The sequence below is a fragment of the Gorilla gorilla genome, chromosome 18 (genome assembly GCF_029281585.2).
Source record: "Gorilla gorilla gorilla isolate KB3781 chromosome 18, NHGRI_mGorGor1-v2.1_pri, whole genome shotgun sequence".
Classification (NCBI taxonomy): Eukaryota; Metazoa; Chordata; class Mammalia; order Primates; family Hominidae; genus Gorilla; species Gorilla gorilla.
The window spans coordinates 19,306,754-19,325,583 of record NC_073242.2 but is presented as its reverse complement, the minus strand read 5'-3'; the positions used below and the strand labels follow the sequence as shown (position 1 = coordinate 19,325,583).

The following is an 18,830-nucleotide window of genomic DNA, read 5'->3' as shown; positions in this document are numbered from 1 at the left end:
CGTAGTATCCCACTGTGTGATGGAACAGAATGTATTTAGTTGGTCCCTACTGTGAACACTTCAGTGGTTTTCTTCCTTCCTTTTTTGGCTAGGGCCACCCTGCTGCAAACCCTAGAGTTCACAACAAAACCACCAGCTCTGCCTACAGAGCCAGTTCTTTCCTTCCACACCCACATGAGCTCACACACCTTTTCCACGGGATCCTCTTACAGCTGCTTTCATTCCAGCTACCAGATGGGGACTTGTATGTGGCCGAGCATAACTGGCTGTGAACAAGCAGCACTCTGTCTGGGGAGCCCAGTTCAGCATCTGAACCCCCAGGCTAAAGGGAGAGCTCTGGGGCCAACACAGCACTCAGCGGTCAGGAAGGGGGACGGTGCGGCGGCGGCACTTGCTGCTTCTCACCTGGCACGGGCCTGCAATCTGGGTCACTGTCCTGAGTGCATGGATATCTCATAAACCAAGAGCCATGCCTGTGCCTCGGGGTGTGGTTGTGTACACGCGGCCACATGTGCACACGGCTAATCCAGTTTTGTGGCTTAGGGATGTCTTTAATAAACCACATCCAGTTCAGCTTATCTGCTAGAATGTGATTTGTTGTGCTTTTCTCGCCCCATTGAAAGAACATTCATCACTGTCTTAAGGAAACAAGTAGGAAGGATACTGTCTCAGATACACACAATTCAAAAGAGACAATATTTATGAGAAACACAGTAGGGCCTGTGCACAAACGAGGGACAAACAGCACGAGATGGTTAGGCACGGTGGCTCACGCCTGTAATCCCAGCACTTTGGGAGGCCAAGGCAGGTAGGTCACTTGAGCTCAGGAGTTTGAGACCAGCCTAGGCAACATGGTGAAACCCTGTCTCTAATAAAAATACAAAAATCAGCTCTATGTGGTGATGTGTGCCTGTAATGCCAGCTACTCAGGAGGCTGAGGTGGGAGGATGACTTTAGCCCAGGAGGCAGACGTTGCAGCAAGCAGAGATCACGCCACTGCACTGCAGGCAGGGCTACATTTTGTATTTTTGTAGAGATGAGGTTTCTCCATGTTGGGCAGGCTGGTGTCAAACTCCTGACCTCAAGTGATCCTCCCGCCTTGGCCTCCCAAAGTGCTGGAATTACAGGCATGAGCCACCGCGCCCGGCCATGAACATCTACTTCTTGAATCACCAATTGATAATATTTTGCTACTTTTGTGCAAGCTCTCTTGCTTGTTGTCTCTACAAGGATGGACAGACACACATAATTTTTTTTTTTTTTTTGGCTGAACCATTTGAAAGCAGGCTGCAGGCATATTGCCTAAGAATAAGGAGAACAACTGGTTTCCTTTGTTCCCCAGCTTCTCTGATCACAGGAATCTCTTATCCAATCTTAAACTGCTCGTTTATGGGGACTCTGCTGGGATACTTCCCCAAGGTTTCCTTTGCGATTGCTCCTCTGACACCAGGTTGGTAGTTACTGGCCCTGGGCCGCAGGAGTCAATCTCAGAATTTCCAAGCCGGCTCTGGCTGCTGTGTCATGACTTTTACCTCCCCAGTGGGGGACGGCAGTTACTCTTGTAAGAAGCGAGAAGAATTCAATTCAGCCATTCAACACCACCTGATTGTGCAGGGCAGCAAAACTGCGGCTGGTGAAGGAATTTTTCATGTCTGCTGCTGAGGACCAGAATCGTTCCTGCATAAATTCCCAGTCTTCCTCCAGGTTGGAGTTCACTTTGATTCTGAACAGCCCAGCAATGGAGAAGAGGGAAGGTCCAACCACCCCAAGGGGCCAGAGGTGTGTTTAGAGCAGGCCACTCACACACACATGCAACACCTACTGAATAAGGCCTGCTTCATGCCAGCTTCTAGGCTAGGAGCGGGAACCTAGTGGGGGACAAGGCTGACCTGGCCCTACCCTCACAGACACAGAGCTCACAGTCTATGAGGAGACACAGACACACAAACAGGCAATTGCAATAGTGTGCAGAGGTATTTGAGATGGAGTCTTGCTCTGTCGCCCAGGCTGGAGTTCAGTGGCACGATCTTGGCTCACTGCAACCTCCGCCTCCCGGTCTCAAGGAAGGGGGGCAGTACAGGGGATCATGGGATCCTAAAATCTATGCTTGGGACAGGATTCTGGAATCAGTGAGACCTGAACTGAGTCCTAAAGGTGGAATTCGCTAGCAAAAGTGGGAAAAGGGGTGAGAAGGCAGGAATTTATTTTCCATGCTAACACTTGGTGGTCATAGAGGGAAGGAGAAAAGGGCGCATTTGAGAATTAAAAGTAATTTGGTCAGGTCAGAGTGTATTGGGGGCCTTCAAGTCCAGACGTGGCTCTCACGAGGGGGAGAAATGATGTCCCCTGCAAATGGCCACTAAAAATAGCCCACAATCTCTGCATCTGTCCCACCCCAAGCTGCAAACCCGAATGCTTTGAGGGCCTGGCAGGTGACGTGGAAGAGTGAGGAGGGCTGCCTTGGCTTCACAGAAGCATCCTGAGTTGTACTCTTCCAATAAAGACACACTCTATCTGCATACTAAATACATAAACATCGAGGATCCAAGACTATTCTTCACTTCTACATCAAACATGCACGCTCTCTTGTAACCTCGTGTAAAAGCACTGGAGGGATTGCTCCAGGCAATGTCAGAGCCTTCTCTTTTTCTTAATCTGGGAAGAAAGTGGCCAAGGCATCCTCCAAAAATGCAGAAATTATTTAATCCCTCTCTTCCAAGTTCTAAGCTGTGTCAGCATCGTCTAAAAGCCTCCCTAGAATGAGGAAGCGAACAGGGAAAAAGGAGCCCCCACAACCTGCAGAGCCTCTGTGATTCCCTGGGTCTCCTACCAAGACGCCGGGCAGGACGCAGTTGCACATTCAAAGTAAACACAGCTGGACTAAGAAGAAGAAAAAGAAAATCCATCCTTCTGTTTTCATCTCTAAAAGCTAGAAAACTACACTCTTGCCTATCAAATATAGCCTCGCTCCCTCTGCTGCCAATCTGGCTCTAGTCGTCTTCACTGGCGGCCTTGTTCAGAGAAAGGATGGGCTGAATCTGTTTAAGGGAGAGGAAGGAGAGGAGGGAGAGGAGAGGGCAGGGCATGCCCCTGTGATAGCCTCACTTCCAGGTCTCTGTCTGGTCCTCAAAGCTTTCTCTCTTGTTCAGCCTTCAATGTTCACTTCACAAAAGAGGAAACAAAGACTCCAAGAAATACAGGAAAGGGTGTTCAACCTCGCCAGCCATCAGAGAAATGCAAACTCCATTCCTAGAACAGCTGACATGAAAAAGAATGACCATAGCAACTGAACAAATGGAAGCCTCATTCGTGCCTGGCGGGAATGTCAATTGGTTTAACCCTTTGGGAAACTGTGAGGCAGTATCCTCCAATGCAGAATATAAGCAGATCCTATGAGCCAGCAATGCCACCTCCACGCAGACAGCCAATGGGAATGTACACCAAGAAATACATGCAAGAATGTTCACAGCTGCATTACTCATAATAGCCCCAAACTGGACCTGGCCACATGCAAATTTCCATCCAGAAGGAATGAATCAATTTTGGTACATCCACACAAAGGAATACTATACAGCAATGCAAAAGGTGAACTACAGTTTTGCATACCAACACATATGAATCTTGGACATCATGCTGAGTTAAAGCAGCCAAATACCAAAGAATGCTTGCAAAATATTCCATTTACTTATTCAGAAAGTGGCAAACTAATAAATAATGCTAGAAGTCAGGAGAGACAGTGGTGTGTCTTTGAGAGTAGGGTGCTGATGCTGACTGAAGGAGGTGTTCTATTTCTTGATCTGGACTGTGGTTACCTGGGAGTGTTCACTTTGTGACAATTCACTGAGCTCTATAGTTTATTGCATATATGTTATATAATACACTTTAATTAAAACATTGCTTTTTTTTTTTTTGAGATGGAGTCTTGCTGTGTCACCCAGGCTGGAGTTCAGTGGTGTGATCTTGGCTCACTGCAGCCTCCTGAGCTCAAGCAATTCTCCTGCATCAGCCATCCAAGTAGCTGGGATTATAGGCGCTTGCTAACAGCCTGGCTAATTTTTTTGTATTTTTAGTAGACATGAGGTTTCGCCATGTTGGTCAGGCTAGCCTCAAACTCCTGACCTCAGGTGATCCGCCTGCGTCTGCCTCCCAAAGTGCTGGGATTATAGGCACAAGCCACTGTGCCCAGCCAACACTGTTATTTTGTAATCAACAAAGCAGTGTAATGCACGTCCCACCGCTCTGGGTGTGAGTTTCACTTCCATCACTAACTACCGGAAACCCTGGAGTAAATCACATTGTCTTTCTGGATCTCCTCTTGCTTATACATCAAATGGGGACATGAATGCCTGTCCTCATAGTAAAGCTGTAAGGATTAAGGGAAAAAGGCCTGTAGAGCCTGATGTAGTCCTTGGCACGCAGTAAGTGCTCAGATCAGGGTAGGCGCCATCATTCTTGCTATGAACCAGCCTCCCTGAGTTACATCTTTATCCTCAGTCCCCAGACCCAGCTAGAGAAAGCCTGAGAGGTATGACAGAAGGCAGGCCATCCCTTAAGCACTGCTAATGTGTTCACTGCAACTTGCAAGTGTAGAGATGGTTTTTTAACTGTAAAGTATATAATTACTGGCCAAAGCACTTTTGACATTAAGACCAATTTTTGGAATCCAAAAATTAGAACTGAGGGTCCGCCAGGCAGGAGGATACTTGGGCTCAGTGGGAAAAGGCCTGGAACTGGGATGTCCTGTGGTAAGTCCAGGACACGAGGAGGCTGCTCCCAACTTGTACTAGCAAGTTCAAAATGTCTGGTAGCAGGTGATCAAGGCCACCTCCTTCCTCCAGAGCACCCAGACAAGGGCTGCTGAGCCTTGGCATCATCTGAGGAGCAGTTGCAAACACCCACACCAGGGTCCTTCCTGAGACTGTGGTAAGGAACAGGCCTGGCACGAAGCTCATGCATGTGTATATTTAGCCATTGTTCCAGTTTATTGTGTAGCACACTGATCTAAAAGAGGGTTCCTCTGAAAAGAGAACACTTAACACTCTGTCAGTGGAAATGCAAATTAGTTCAGCCACTGTGGAAAGCAGTTTTGGAGATTTCTCAAAGAAGTGAAAACAGAACTACCATTTGACCCAGCAATCCCATTACTGGGTATATACCCAAAGGAAAATAGATCGGTCTACTGAAAGGACACATGCACACGTATGTTCATTGCAGCACTATTTGCAATAGCAAAAACATAGCATCAACTTAGATGCTCATCAACAGTGGATTGGATAAAGAAAATGTGGTACATACACACGATGGAATACTATGCAGCCCTAAAAAAGAACGAAATCATGGTCTTTGTGGCAACATGGGTGCAACTGGAGGCCATTATCCTAAGTGAACTAGTGCAGAAACAGAAAACTAACTACCGCCATGTTCTCACTTGTAAGTGGGCCCCAAGCATTGGGTACCCATGGGCATAAAGATGGAAAAAACAGACACTGGAAACCCCTAGAGGGAGGAGGAAGGGGAGGGGACAGGGGCTGAAAAACTACCTATTGGGTACTATCTCATTTGCACCCCAAACCTCAGCATTGCACAATACACCCCTGTCACAAACTTGCACGTATACCTCCTAAATCTAAAATAGAAGTTGAAATTATTATAATTATTTTTTTAAACACTGTTTCTCCAGACTGGTCTGATGTTCAACATGATCTCAGGTGCTTGTTAAAGATGTAAATTAAGAAGGGAAGGCCAGGTGTGGTGGCTCATGGTTATAATCCCAACACTTTGGGAGGCTGAGACGGGTAGATTGCTTGAGCCCAGGCGTTTGAGACCAGCGTAACATGGTGAAACCCCGTCTTCAAAAAAAATTTAAAAAAATTATCCGGGAGCAGTGGCACATGCCTGTATTCCCAGCTACTTGGGAAGCTGAGGTGGGAGGACTGCTTCAGCCTGGGCTGTAAAGGCTGCAGTGGGCTGAGATCACATCACTGCACTCCAGCCTGGGGGACAGAGTGAGACCTTGTCTCAATCAATCAATCAATCAATCAATCAATCAATAAAGGGCAGGATGGGGCTGAAGAATCTGTACTCTTTTTTTTCCTTTTTGGGATGGTGTTTTCACTCTTGTTGCCCAGGCTGGAGTACAGTGGTGCCATCTTGGCTTACTGTAACCTCTGCCTCCCAGGTTCAAGCGATTCTCCTGCCTCAGTCTCCCAAGTAGCTGGGATTACAGGGGTGCACCATCAGGCCTGGCTAATTTTTGTATTTTTAGTAGAGACAGGGTTTGGCTCTGTTAGCCAGGCTGGTCTCGAACTCTTGACCTCAGGTGATCCGCCTGCCTTGGCCTCCCAAAGTGCTGGGATTACAGGCGTGGGCCACTGCACCCGGCCCAAGAATCTGTACTCTTAAGAGTTGCCCCAGGTAAGTCTTAGATCAGGTAAATACAGTGAGACCCTGGACTAGAAGTTCATGGAAGCTAAAATACAAGGGAGGAAAAAATAAAAGAGAAAATGAAAGCATTCTGTCTGCCTTTCATGAAATCCACGTGGAGCATGGTTTGGTGGGGGAGGCTCTGCTACCTTTGTCTATGTGGTAAAGGTACGTCTCCTGGCTCATGGCGGAGAGGAGATGCAGGACGCAGGTGTAGATGCGGATTTTCTCATCGCTGTTGTCCTCCCAGGTGTAGTCCTGGATCACGTTGAGAAGCTCTCGAACAAGAAACAGGACCCCGTGTTCAGGATGATCCTAGCAGAGAACCAAAAAAAGGATAAATAATCCCAAAGATGAAGCGGGGAGGGAAAAAGAAAATCAACACAGAAACCCAGATCCTCCCGCAGCAGCTGTAGAGAAATTAACGTTGTCAGTTACTGAACAAAGGCAAGACCCACTCACAAGCCTGGTTAAACAATACAGAGGAAAATGACAAAACGTGATTCCCACGAATCAACACGCTCCTGTCTGGGCAAACGAGCTTTGAGAATCCCTTTTTGGATCCCAAAAAGGAGAAGGCAAAGTTACCTGTCAGCTTAATGGCCTGTTTCCAAAATTACACTCTTATTTTTCTGTGGGTGGTGGGAGTTAAAAAAAAAAGGAAGCCCTGTTCCAACCACAAAAGCAAGATCGCGGGTATCGTAGCAGATGGAACAGTAGAAGCCACCTACGCTGGGTGAGCCCCCGGATGATCCCTGCCACCACTCGAGGCAGTGACTTTAAATAGAGCCTCGCTCTTTGGGATGCTCAACAACGGTAGCAGCCAAATGGAGGACGCTCTCTTGGGAGAGGCAAAACCTGAGAGACAGTCACAGAGTTTATAGCAAACAGTGTTTCTCAGATGCTAAACTGAATCTATAAAAAGTTTTGGGGTGTAAAAAAGTAAGCAGCTTCAATTCCATTCCAAAAAGTTGTATGTGAGTCTGGGGATGCCCTGCTGAAAGCTCTCCAGACTTCTCACTCTGTGCAGAAGCTCTGCACAGCCAGCCCCCTCCATGGCCTTGCTAGCCCGCCCCATGCGGGTCCCCTTCCCTTACCCCAGCCACATTAAGGTGGGGAGAACAGCACGATTGGAACCCGCAGCGGCAGGGGGAACAGCACGATTGGAACCTGCAGCGGCAAGAGGCCATCTAGCCCAAGATGTAGTCTTGCGTGCAGGAACAAAGCCATCGCCAAAACACGGCCCTGGGGAATGGGGGAGAAATACCCCAGCCTCGCTTTCCTCCTGCCCTACATCATGCTGCTGCCTCCTACTGGCTGAACAAATTGGGAGCTAGAGGAAGGATAGGTGAGGCAGTCCCCAGAGGCCAGTCTCCCCCACACACAGTAGGACAAAGGGCACAGAGTGGCACCAGGGGCTGGCACACACGTCCAGGTGCTGGCCTCCAGCCAGGCACATTCTCTCTGACTAGAGTCTGTGCCCCAGGGCTTGGCCAGACGGCTCCTTGGTAGCCTGCAGTTCTCATCTTACACATTAGCTCTTTAATGAGGCCTTCCCTGACGTTCCATCTGCAGCCCTCTTACTCTCTCTTCATCACAAATCATCCTGTTTTTTTTGGGGGGGGGGCGGGTTCTGAGACAGGGTCTCACTCTGTCACTCTGGCTACAGTACAGTGGCACAATCACAGCTCGCTGGAGCCTTGACTCTCTGAGCTCAAGCGATCTTCCACCTCAGCCTCGTGAGGTGCTGGGACTATAGGTACATACCACCACGCCTGGTGAATTTCTATTTTTTGTAGAGATGAGGTCTTGCCATGTTGCCCAGGCTGGTCTCGAGGTCCTGGGCTCAAGCGATCCACCTGCCTTGGCCTCCTGAACTGCTGGGATTAAAGGCCTGCGCCACCACGCCCAGCCTCTGTGTTGTTTTTTTACAGAGCACTTCTCACTATCTGAAATGATCTTATGTATTCCTTCAATGACCCGCCCAACAATATCTCATGGTTTTCCTGGTTCTCTCTGTTTCATGCTAGCCTATAACCTCCAGGAGGACAGGCACTTCATCTACTGCATTGGCCAATACACCGCCACGTCTGCTGGCTGCTCACTGTATTCTGTTAATGGCGCCTCCAGGAACTCAACGTGGATGGTGTCCCTGATGACATTCAATCCCGCCCTGTCTCTGGCTCCTGGGACAGTGCTGGGCACTGACATGCATTGGGTGAATAATGTTGAATGGATTGTAGTTTTTGGGTACCTTCTGTGTGTCAGGCACTGAAGTGGCTACGAAAACAACAGCAGCTAATATTAATAGCAGCTACCATAGCTTTTCTATGTTCCAGGGTGATACTACGATGAAGCCCCATTTCGCAGATGGGAAATGAGCCACTGAGAGGTTAAGTGGCCCAAGGTCACACAGTTGGTACATGGGGGACCCAAGTTTCAAGCCCCAGGAGTTTGGCTCCAGAGTGGACATTTCTAACTACTGGTACCAGATTCGCACTGCCTCTCTGCAGATAAACCAAGCATCTCTGACTTTATAGAACTTGTGAACAGGGGGAGGCATACATGCAGTCAGCTACTTAGAATACAAGTATGGAGTATGAGAGCAGCATTGCCATTATATCCAACGTGAATGTGTGTACATATCGCAGTCATACTTTCAAGTGGGTGAGGACAATTGTGGAGGGGCGTGGGATCTTTTGTACAAGCTGTTAATATCTGTAAGAATTGCTCTTAGCCTGGGCTAGATAGCGGTGGCTCACGCCTGTAATCCCAGCACTTCAGAAGGCCGAGATGGGCGGATCCCTTGAGGTCAGGAGTTTGAGACCAGCCTGGCCAACATGGCGAAACCCCGTCTCTACTAAAAATGCAAAAATTAGCCGGGTGTGGTGGTGTGCACCTGTAATCCCAGCTACTCAGGAGGCTGAGGCAGGAGAATTGCTTGAACCCAGGAGGTGGAGGATGAGAGGGCAGAGATCACACTACTGCACTCCAGCCCGGGTGACAGTGCGAGACTCTGTCTCCAAAAAATAAATAAATAAATAAATAAATAAATAAATAAATAAATAAATAATTGTTCTTAACCTGGGCAACATAACAAATATTGTTTCTACAAAAAAAAAAAAAATTAGCCACGTGTGGTGGTGTGCGCCTGTGGTCTCAGCTACAGAAAGCTATGATGGCACCACTGCACTCCAGCCTGGGTGACAGAGTGAGACCATCTTACAAAAAGAAAAAAAGAATTGCTCTTATGATACTGGCAAGAATGAGAATACAAGATGCTCAAAAGTCTGACATCCACAAACTACACACATCAAAATTGCCCATGCCATGATCTGCTTTCCACTCAGAGCTGGTTTCAGCTGGGAACTTCCCCCTCCGCCCCCCCAACCCCCACCCCCGCCCCCCCAGCCTTCTTTTGCTAACAGCTGTTTTTAACTAGGCTATTCGGTTCTGCTATGTGGCTGTCCAAAAATATATTTTATTTAAGGATCTGCCTTGGGAATAGACAACAATCTGAATGTTCCAGCAACTTCATTTCAACACAAATGCATAAGTCTTGTGACAGACCATGCAACACACTGTCAAAAAGGTGGTACAAGGGCCAGTGGAGACGTAAAGGTTTGTAGTGAGCCATTTCCGTGAGCTTTTGCTCACAACCGAAGAGCTGGGAGACTATTTCCAACCTTCTGTACATGGACAAAGTTTCCCATGTGACATCCATGCTTCAGTGGTTGTAACTTTTTTTTTTTTTTAATTGTACTGATGGGCTGGGTGTGGTGGCTCAAGCCTGTAATCTCAGCACCTTGGGAGGCCGAGGCGGGTGGACTGCTTGAGGTCAGGAGTTTGAAACCAGCCTGGCCAACATGGTGAAACCCCATCTCTACTAAAAATACAAAAATTAGCTGGGCATGGTGGCACGCGCCTGTAATCCCAGCTACTCAGGAAGCTGAGGCAGGACAATTGCTTGAACCTGGGAGGCAGAGGTGGCAGTGAGCCGAGATCGCGCCACTGTGCTCCAGCCTGGGCAACAGAGCGAGACTCCTCTCAAAAAAAAAAAAAAATGTACAGATGGTTCAGTGCCAACAGCTGAAGTAAGGCAGACACAGATTTTTTTTTTTTTTTTCTTAAGACAAAGAGAACGGTTCTGGATTCAGATGATGCTTCCAGTGGGAAAAGGTGTCCCCAAGTGTCCCTGGCAGGGCTGCCTCCCAAGTAGAACAAACAAATGCTGACAAAGTGGCTCCCAGGTAGCACCTGGCAGGGGCTCAGACCTCTCTCCCTGTGGCCCAACACCTACCACATCAGCAATATCCCTCTGGGTTTCTGGTCTGCAGGAATCCTTCTACTAAACCCCTTGGGAAAAAAGTATTAGGTTGGTGTAGAAGTAATTATTTTCAATGGCAAAACCCACAATTACTTTCGCACCAATCTAATAATACCCTAGAAGTAACTAACTCTTCCTAGGAGAACCAAGATGAAAGGCAGTGAGCATGGCGGCTGGGCAGACATCCCGGCCTTGGACTCTGGCTCGTCACTGACCAGCTGCTGACCCTTCATCTTTCTGCACCCCAGTTTCCACTTCTGTGAAACAAGGGTGATAATAACAGGCTTGTTTTGAGTATTTGTGAAATGTTGGCTGGTCCATGGTTATGAGGTTGGTTAAGTAATCATAAAGCCCTTTAGAAAAGGAACCAGAACACAGGTCAGCTCGTATGTTCTTCCAAAAGGAAGAACAGGGAAAGGAAAGAAAGGGCACTGGGGAAAACAGATAGTGGGAGGGCAGGGGAGGACGAAGGGAGACAGATCACCACTTGACGGGAAGCTGTCAGGGACCAGCTTGCTGTTTCTCTCAGTCCTGTCCGTCTCACCAGCAGCTCGGGCGTCCCCTGTGCCCTCCTGATGTGCCAGTCACTCTGGCTCTCCTCCAGTCCCTCTGGAGCACAGTGCTGCTTCCCACCTCCAGGATTTCACCCACGCTGTGTCCTCGGCCCAGAATGCCCTCTCCTCTCCCCATCTGTGCCTAGCTGACTACTTACTAGTGTTCCTTCAGATCACAGCTCAAATGGCACTTTCTTAGGGAACTCTCCTGATTATCTGACCCCGTCCCCCAAATCTGGAGCTCTGAGAGGTCTCTATGGTTCATTAAAAAACTTTTTCTTGCCGGACGCATGGCTCATGCCTGTAATTCCAGCACTCTGGGAGGCCGAGGCAGGTGGATCACAAGGTCAGGAGTTCAAGATCAGCCTGGCCAAGATGGTGAAACCCCATCTCTACTAAAAATACAAATAAATAAATAAATAAATAAAATTAGCCAGGCACGGTGGCAGGTGCCTATAATCCCAGCTGCTCAGGAGGCGGAGGCAAGAGAATCGCTTGAACCTGGCAGGCGGAGGTTACAGTGAATCGAGATCACACCACTGCATTCTAGCCTGCGTGACAGAGCATGACTCCATCTCAAAAGAAACAAAAAAGAAAAAAAGAAAACTTTTTCTTTTGAGATGAGGTCTTGCTATGTTGCCCAGGCTGGTCTTGAACTCCTGGCCTCAAGCAATCCTTCCGCCTCAGCCTCCTGAGAAGCTGGAAGTGTTATTACTAATACCATCAGTTTTCCAGCACTAATCAGTAGTCATCAGCCTCTTGGTGGACCAGTGCCAACTGTAGTTGGCTTCTGTAGTTCTTTATGGCGCTTTGTGCAATTGTAGTTAAATGTGTACTTATTTGTTTAACATGAAGTCTGTCCTCCTGAGTTGGAGTATGCTTCTCTTGCTCACTCCTTAATTCCTGGATCGACAAATGTTTGTGGAATAGACGGAATGATGAAACATAGACCTGGAGAACTTGCTGTTTATGGCTGGACCTTTTCTCCAGGATAAGAAGGAGAAAAGACATCTCCCTGCTGGATCCGAGATCGTTAGTGCTACAAAACTGATGGTAGTAGCATTTCCATTTCCTGCAAATTGCAACTGAATCAAAACTAGGCCTCAAAACTGTGACACCGAACTTGTTCAGTCAAGTCTACTTTGTCTTACCACATTGTTACATGAAATGAGTCAGTTTGATTATATAGGGAAGATTATTCCACAAACTAGTCCCTGACTAGGCTGGCGACTACTGACGCTAAAGCAGAACATTTTGACATGCTCCAAAAAGTTCTCTGTCTGCAGGGGAGAGAGGGCCACACTGGGGACTGTTTACTCCCACATTTGTAAGAATCAATAAATTGGACCAGGAACTTGATCTGGTATCAAATGGTTTCTATCCTTTCTTTTTGTGTGTGTGTTTTTTGAGTCGGAGTTTTGCTCTTGTCACCCAGGCTGGAGTGCAATGACATAATCTTGGCTCACTACAACCTCCATCTCCTGGGTTCAAATGATTCTCCTGCCTCAGCCTCCTGAGCAGCTGGGATTATGGGCACATGCCACCATGCACAGCTGACTTTTGTATTTTTAGTAGAAATGGGGTTTTGCTACATTTGCCAGGCTGGTCTCGAACTCCTGACTTCAGGTGATCCACCCACCGTGGCCTCCTAAAGTGCTGGGATTACAGGTATGAGCAGCCGTGCCTGGTGGTTCCTATCTTTTCTAAACAAATAAAATGAATCAAACTTTCAAACCCATCCTTTAAGAAAACCTTGCATACTGTGGGTAGGAAAGCAAAATAGTGCAGTCCCTATGAAAAACAGTATGGGGACCGGGTGCAGTGGCTCATGCCTGTAATCTCAGCACTTTGGGAGGCGGAGGGGGGCTGAGCACCTGAGGTCAGGAGTTTGAGACCAGCCTGGCCAACATGGTGAAACATTGTCTCTACTAAAAAAACAAAAATTAGCTGGGCGTGGTGGCACACGCCTGTAATTCCAGCTACTCGGGAGGCTGAGGCAGGAAAATCACTTGAACCGGAAAGGCAGAGGTTACGGTGAGCCGAGATTGCAATACTGCACTCCAGCCTGGGTGACCTGTCTCAAAAACAAAACAAAACAAAACAAAACAAGAACAGTATGGAGTTTCCTAAAAAAATTAAAAATAGAGCTACCACATGACCCAGCAATGCTACTTCTGGGTACATATCCAAACAAATTGAAATCAGGATCTTGAGGAGATACCTACACTCCCATGCTCATTGCAGCATTATTCACAAGAGCTCAAATGTGGAAACAATCTATATGTCCATTGACAGATAAATTGCTAACAAAAAATGAGGTAGCTGGGTGCAGTGGCTCACGCTGCAGTGAGCTATGATTGTACTACTGCACTCCAGAATGGGCAACAGAGCAAGACTCAAAAAAAAAAAAAAAAAAAAAAAGACTGGGTGCAGTGACTCACACCTGTAACACCAGCACTTTGGGAAGTCAAGGCTGGAGGAGCACTTGAGCCTTGGCGTTCAAGACCAGCCTGGGAAAAATAGTGAGACCTTGTCGCCACAAAAATCAAAAATTAGATGGGCCTGGTGGCTTGCCCATGTGGTCCCAACTATTCAAAGAGGCTGAGTTGGGACAATATTTGAGCCCAGGAGGTCAAGGTTGATGCCGCGAGTGTGATCATGCCACTGCACTCCAGCCTGGATAACAGAGTGAGATCCTGTCTCAAAAAAAAAAAAAAAAAGAGAAAAGAAAAGAAAACATTACACATATGCACAATGGAATATTATTCAGCCTTAAAAAAGAAGGAAATTCTGCCATATGCAACAACATGGATGACCCTCAAAAGCATTAAACTATGTGAAATAAGCCAGTTGCAGGAAGACAAATATTGCATGAGTCCACATATAAAGAAAGTATCTAAAATAGATTCATAGAATCAGAGAGTAGAATGGTGGTTGCAGGGGGTGGGGGTAGGGGAATGAAGAATTACTAACCAATGGACAGTTTCAATTATGAATAAACTCTAGAGATCTGCTACACAGCACAGTTTCTATGTCAACAGTAATGTATTGTACACATAAAAACCGGTTAAGAGGGTAGATCTCACCTTAAGTGTTCTCGCCCCAATACAATAAAACTAAAATAAAAGCTGTGACCTGAAAGGTAACAAATAATTTGAACTGAGTAGGCTGCATGCAGAGGCTCACGTCTGTAATCCCAGCACAAATCCCAGCACTTTGGGAGGCCAAGGCAGGCAGATCACTTGAGCTCAGGAGTTCGAGACCAGCCTGGCCAACATGATGAACTCCTGTCTCTACTAAAAGACAAAAAAAAATTAGCCAGGTGTGGTGGTGGGCGCCTGTAGTCTCAGCTACTTGGGAGGCTGAGGCACGAGAATTGCTTTAACCCAGGAGGCAGAGGTTGCAGTGAGCCGAGATCGCGCACTGCATTCCATCCAGCCTGGGTGACAGAGGAAGATTCTCCAAAAAAAAAAAAAAAAAAAGAAAAAAACTGAACCAGGTAGAAGTGAGATGTAGGAGTCTTGTTAATGCTAGATCTACTCATAATGGGCATGGCTCAGGTGTGGCGCATCCCATCACCTGAGAGTTTATTCAGCTCTTAGCCCTGGCTATTCAGGATAAACATCCTGTAGCATCTGTGAGTAGTTACTAATGCTGCGTCCCACAAGGAGGGATATAGGGTTGCTAGTGCTCAATGAACTTGAGCAAATAAGGCACACTCAAACGTTTCCGGCTTAGGTCATGCAGGACAGGCTCTGGAATAGCGCAGCCCTCGGTTCAAATCCCAGCTCTGCTACTTATAAGCTTTGTGACCTCAGGCACATTGCAAGGGCCCTCTGGCTCAGGTTTCATGAGCGAAAAAGGTGCAATGATTCCTACCTTGGGGGGCTTGGGTGGAGGACTCCCAGGAAGTGAGTATTAATGAGTGGCGTTAGCAAGGCATGGGGCACCTAGTGAGGTGTCGTGAACTGCAGCTATTCTTTGTCTCATATCATTACTAAACCCCAGCTAAAACACATGCAATGCTACAAGGAAAAATAACTCAAATCTGTTCAAGGAATAATAACGCAAATCTGTTCAAGGAATAATAAATCTGTTCAAGGAATAAATAAATCTGTTCAAGGAATAATGAATCTGTTGAGAGCAAGAGCGCTTTCCACAAATGCCTAAGGGGCCAAGTGGACAACAGAAATGGGGTTAATGGGTCCAGAGGTACCCAGGAAAACTGGAGAGAAAGGCATACACCGCCTGCACAGGGCAGCTGGTACCCAGCTGCAGCCAACTGGCCAGGTAGCAGGATGTGGGCCCCACGTGATAGGACCTGATTTTTCAAGGGGAGATGCAAATCTGGGATTTTCTGTGATCTACCAATTTTTAAATGTAGGAAACTCATTCCAAATGTTCTCCATCAGGACATGGCCAGCAAGTGTCTACATGTCTACCGGCTGGATCTGCCCTCCAGACATCAATCTGTAATCCCAGGGACAGAGTTTTGGGTTTACAAAGCACTTTCCCAGCTATCATTTTATTTAATCCTCACAGGAGTCATTTGAGGTGGGCACTGTGATGACACATTAGAAAGGTGACAACTGAAGCTCTGAGGAGTTATAAAACTTTCCCAAAGTCTCAGCGCTATGAACTCTTCAGGTCAGGACTGAACAGAAGCTTCTGAATCTGAGGAGGCTTTTCAAAAAGCCTCCAGTGATTTTTAACCTGCAGATGCTGAGTGCATCCCGATTAATCAATAAACAATGACTTTTACCAACTGCTTAATTCAAAACCCTGATTTTTTTTTCTTTTGCCTTCTCACTTTTACCAACTGCTTAATTCAAAACCCTGATTTTTTTCTTTTGCCTTCTCACTTGATAAATAACTAGCTTACCCAAAGAGAGAAACTTACAGAGTACTAATATGGAGATCTGAAAACAGTGACATCAAGTGTCAAGTGAAGGGGCTCTAGAAAATGCCAGTGCACGCTGCCCCATCTTGGGGTGCCTCCTATCCTCCCTGCAGGACAACAAGAGGCCCCCATCCTGAAGCCATGTCTGCAGTCCTTGAGCCTGGCCTCCTGACCTTGCTCCCCTCTGTCTGAGGACTTGGAATCTGAACAGGGAGAGTCAGAAGCTGAGTCACTTTCTGTTTTCTCAGCTTTACTGAGATATAATTCACATGCCAAACAGTATACCTGCTAAAATGTACAATTCAGTGATTGTCAGGATATTCACAGAGTTGTGCGATCATCAATACAGTCAATTTTGGAACATATCATCACCCCAAAAAGGAACCTGGATCCACTGGAGCTCAGGCACTTTTATGGCTCAAGTTCAGGGTGATGTTTCTCAAATATGGTCCTAGGACCACTTACCCCTGAATCACTGAAGGGGGCTTTTTAAAAATGCCCATTTGCCAAACATGGTTGATCCCACCTGTAATCCCGGGTACTGGGGAGGGTGAGGGAGGAGGATTGCTTGAGGCCAGGAGTTCAAGACCAGCCTGGGAAATGTAGTGAGAATGCACCTGCATAAAACATTTTAAAAAAATTAGCCAGGCGTGGTGGCTGGCACATGCCTGTTGGCCCAGCTACTTGGGAGGCTGAGGCAGGAGGATCACTTTAGCCCAGGAGCTCAGCCTAGGCATACAGCAAGACCCCTTCTCAAAATAAAACAAATAGATGATTTTAAAAATGCTGATTCGTGAGCCTATTTCAACCTACTGAGTGAGACTCTGGGAGGGGCCCCGGGAATCTGCATTTTAACAAGGGTCTGAGATTCCCACGCACATTAAGCTCTACCAGTGGTGCTTAATCTGTTCTGTGCCATGGACCCTGCGGCAGCCAGGTGAAGCCTATACACTCCATGGAATACTATTTTTATTTTTTTTTGAGATGGAGTCTTGCTCTGTTGCCCAGGCTGGAGTACAGTGGCACAATCTTGGCTCACTACAACCTCTACCTCCCAGGTTCAAGCGATTCTCCTGCCGCAGCCTCCCTGGTAGCTGAGATTACAGGTGCCTGCCACCACTCCTGGCTAATTTTTGTATTTTTAGTAGAGACGGGGTTTTACCATGTTGGCCAGGCTGGTCTCGAACACCTGACCTCAGGTGACCCACCCGCTTCAGCCTCCCAAAGTGTTGGGATTACTGGAGTGAGCCATCGTGCCTGGCCCTTGGAATACATTTTCTGTTTTTTTTTTTTGAGATGAAGTCTTGCTCTGTTGTCCAGGCTGGAGTGCGGTGGTGCAACCTTGGCTCACTGCAACCTCCGCCTCCTGGGTTCAAGCGATTCTCCTGCCTCAGCCTCCCAAGTAGCTGGGATTGCAATTGCCTACCACCATGCCCAGCTAATTTTTGTGCTTTTAGTAGATACGGGGTTTTGCCATGTTGGCCAGGCTGGTCTCAAACTCCTGACCTCAGGTGATCTGTCCACCTCCGCCTCCCAAAGTGCTGGGACACAGGCATGAGCCACGGTGCCCAGCCCTTGGAATATTATTTTTAATGCAGCAAATAAAACACATAAGACTAAAAAGCAAACCAATTACACTAAAATACAGCTGGCAAAATATTTTTTCAGTGCTTCTGTGATACTGTAATCTGTTGCTTCTTTGTGAATGCATTAACAGCTCTAGCAATGGGCTTAATAACTGCTGTGCTTTGAAAGGAAGAAGAACATACATAATCTTCTGAAATATCTTTCACATCTGAAATGTAATGTGAACATATCTGTTGATTTCTTTTGGTGACAAAGTCCCAGCTACTGCTACTACTACTGTGGCTTTTTGCCTGTAATTCATCATTGAGTGAAAGGTAAATTTCACTCAGAGGTTTGTTAAAATAAAGCTGTCATTTTCCTCATCCAAATTCATGTCACTCTGCCAGACCCCCAGGGAGTAGATGGACTCCAAGTTATAAGGACCCTTGCTAGGGAGGGTCCAGGAATTCCTCCTGCTGGGTCCCGGGAGTGGCCTCATTCTTTCCAACTCAAGCCTGGCTGTACATCTCTTCCATCCCAGGAAAAACCCAGCATCCTTCCAACAATGCCCCTCTTAATTGCTGCTATCTTTAGTTTCTGTTATTTGCCATCAAAAGAACTTTGTCGCCACTTTCTTAGTGCTTTCTAGAAAGTTTACTATGTGCAGAGGCACGGTTCTGACCTTGTGAGTACTCACTAACTTAATATTCATGGCAACCCAGAAGTGACAGTTCTTATCCTCATTTTATAGACAAGGAAACTGCAGCCCAGGGATGTTATATTATTGCCCAAGAACGCAGAGCTGGAAGAAGGATGGGCCAGGATTCCATGTCGGACATCTTGGTTCCGAGGCCTGTGCCCTTCCCCACTGAGCGACACCTCTGCCTTGGCAGTATAGAGAGTGCAGTGGACTAAATATTTGTATCCCCCTGCAAATTCATACATGGAGACCCTAATCCCAATGTGATGGGATTTGGAGGTGGGGCCCTTGGGTAGTAATTAGGTCCCAGAGGACCAATTGCTCAAAAGGCCGGAGAGCTTGCCCTTGCTTTTTCTTTCT

The 18,830-nt window shown here is 47.1% G+C and overlaps 1 protein-coding gene across 3 annotated transcripts in view; it reads right to left on the bottom strand.

Annotated features, from left to right (window-relative positions):
- The window catches only part of VPS35L (VPS35 endosomal protein sorting factor like), a 145,393-nt gene that overhangs the window by 11,665 nt on the left and 114,898 nt on the right, over positions 1–18,830 (bottom strand). For all 3 annotated transcript variants that reach the window (XM_004057286.5, XM_055365380.2, XM_031002796.3), the window contains one exon: positions 6,573–6,738. In XM_004057286.5, coding sequence (XP_004057334.4) covers positions 6,573–6,738 — 166 coding nt within the window. The remainder of the gene's footprint in view (positions 1–6,572; positions 6,739–18,830) is intronic.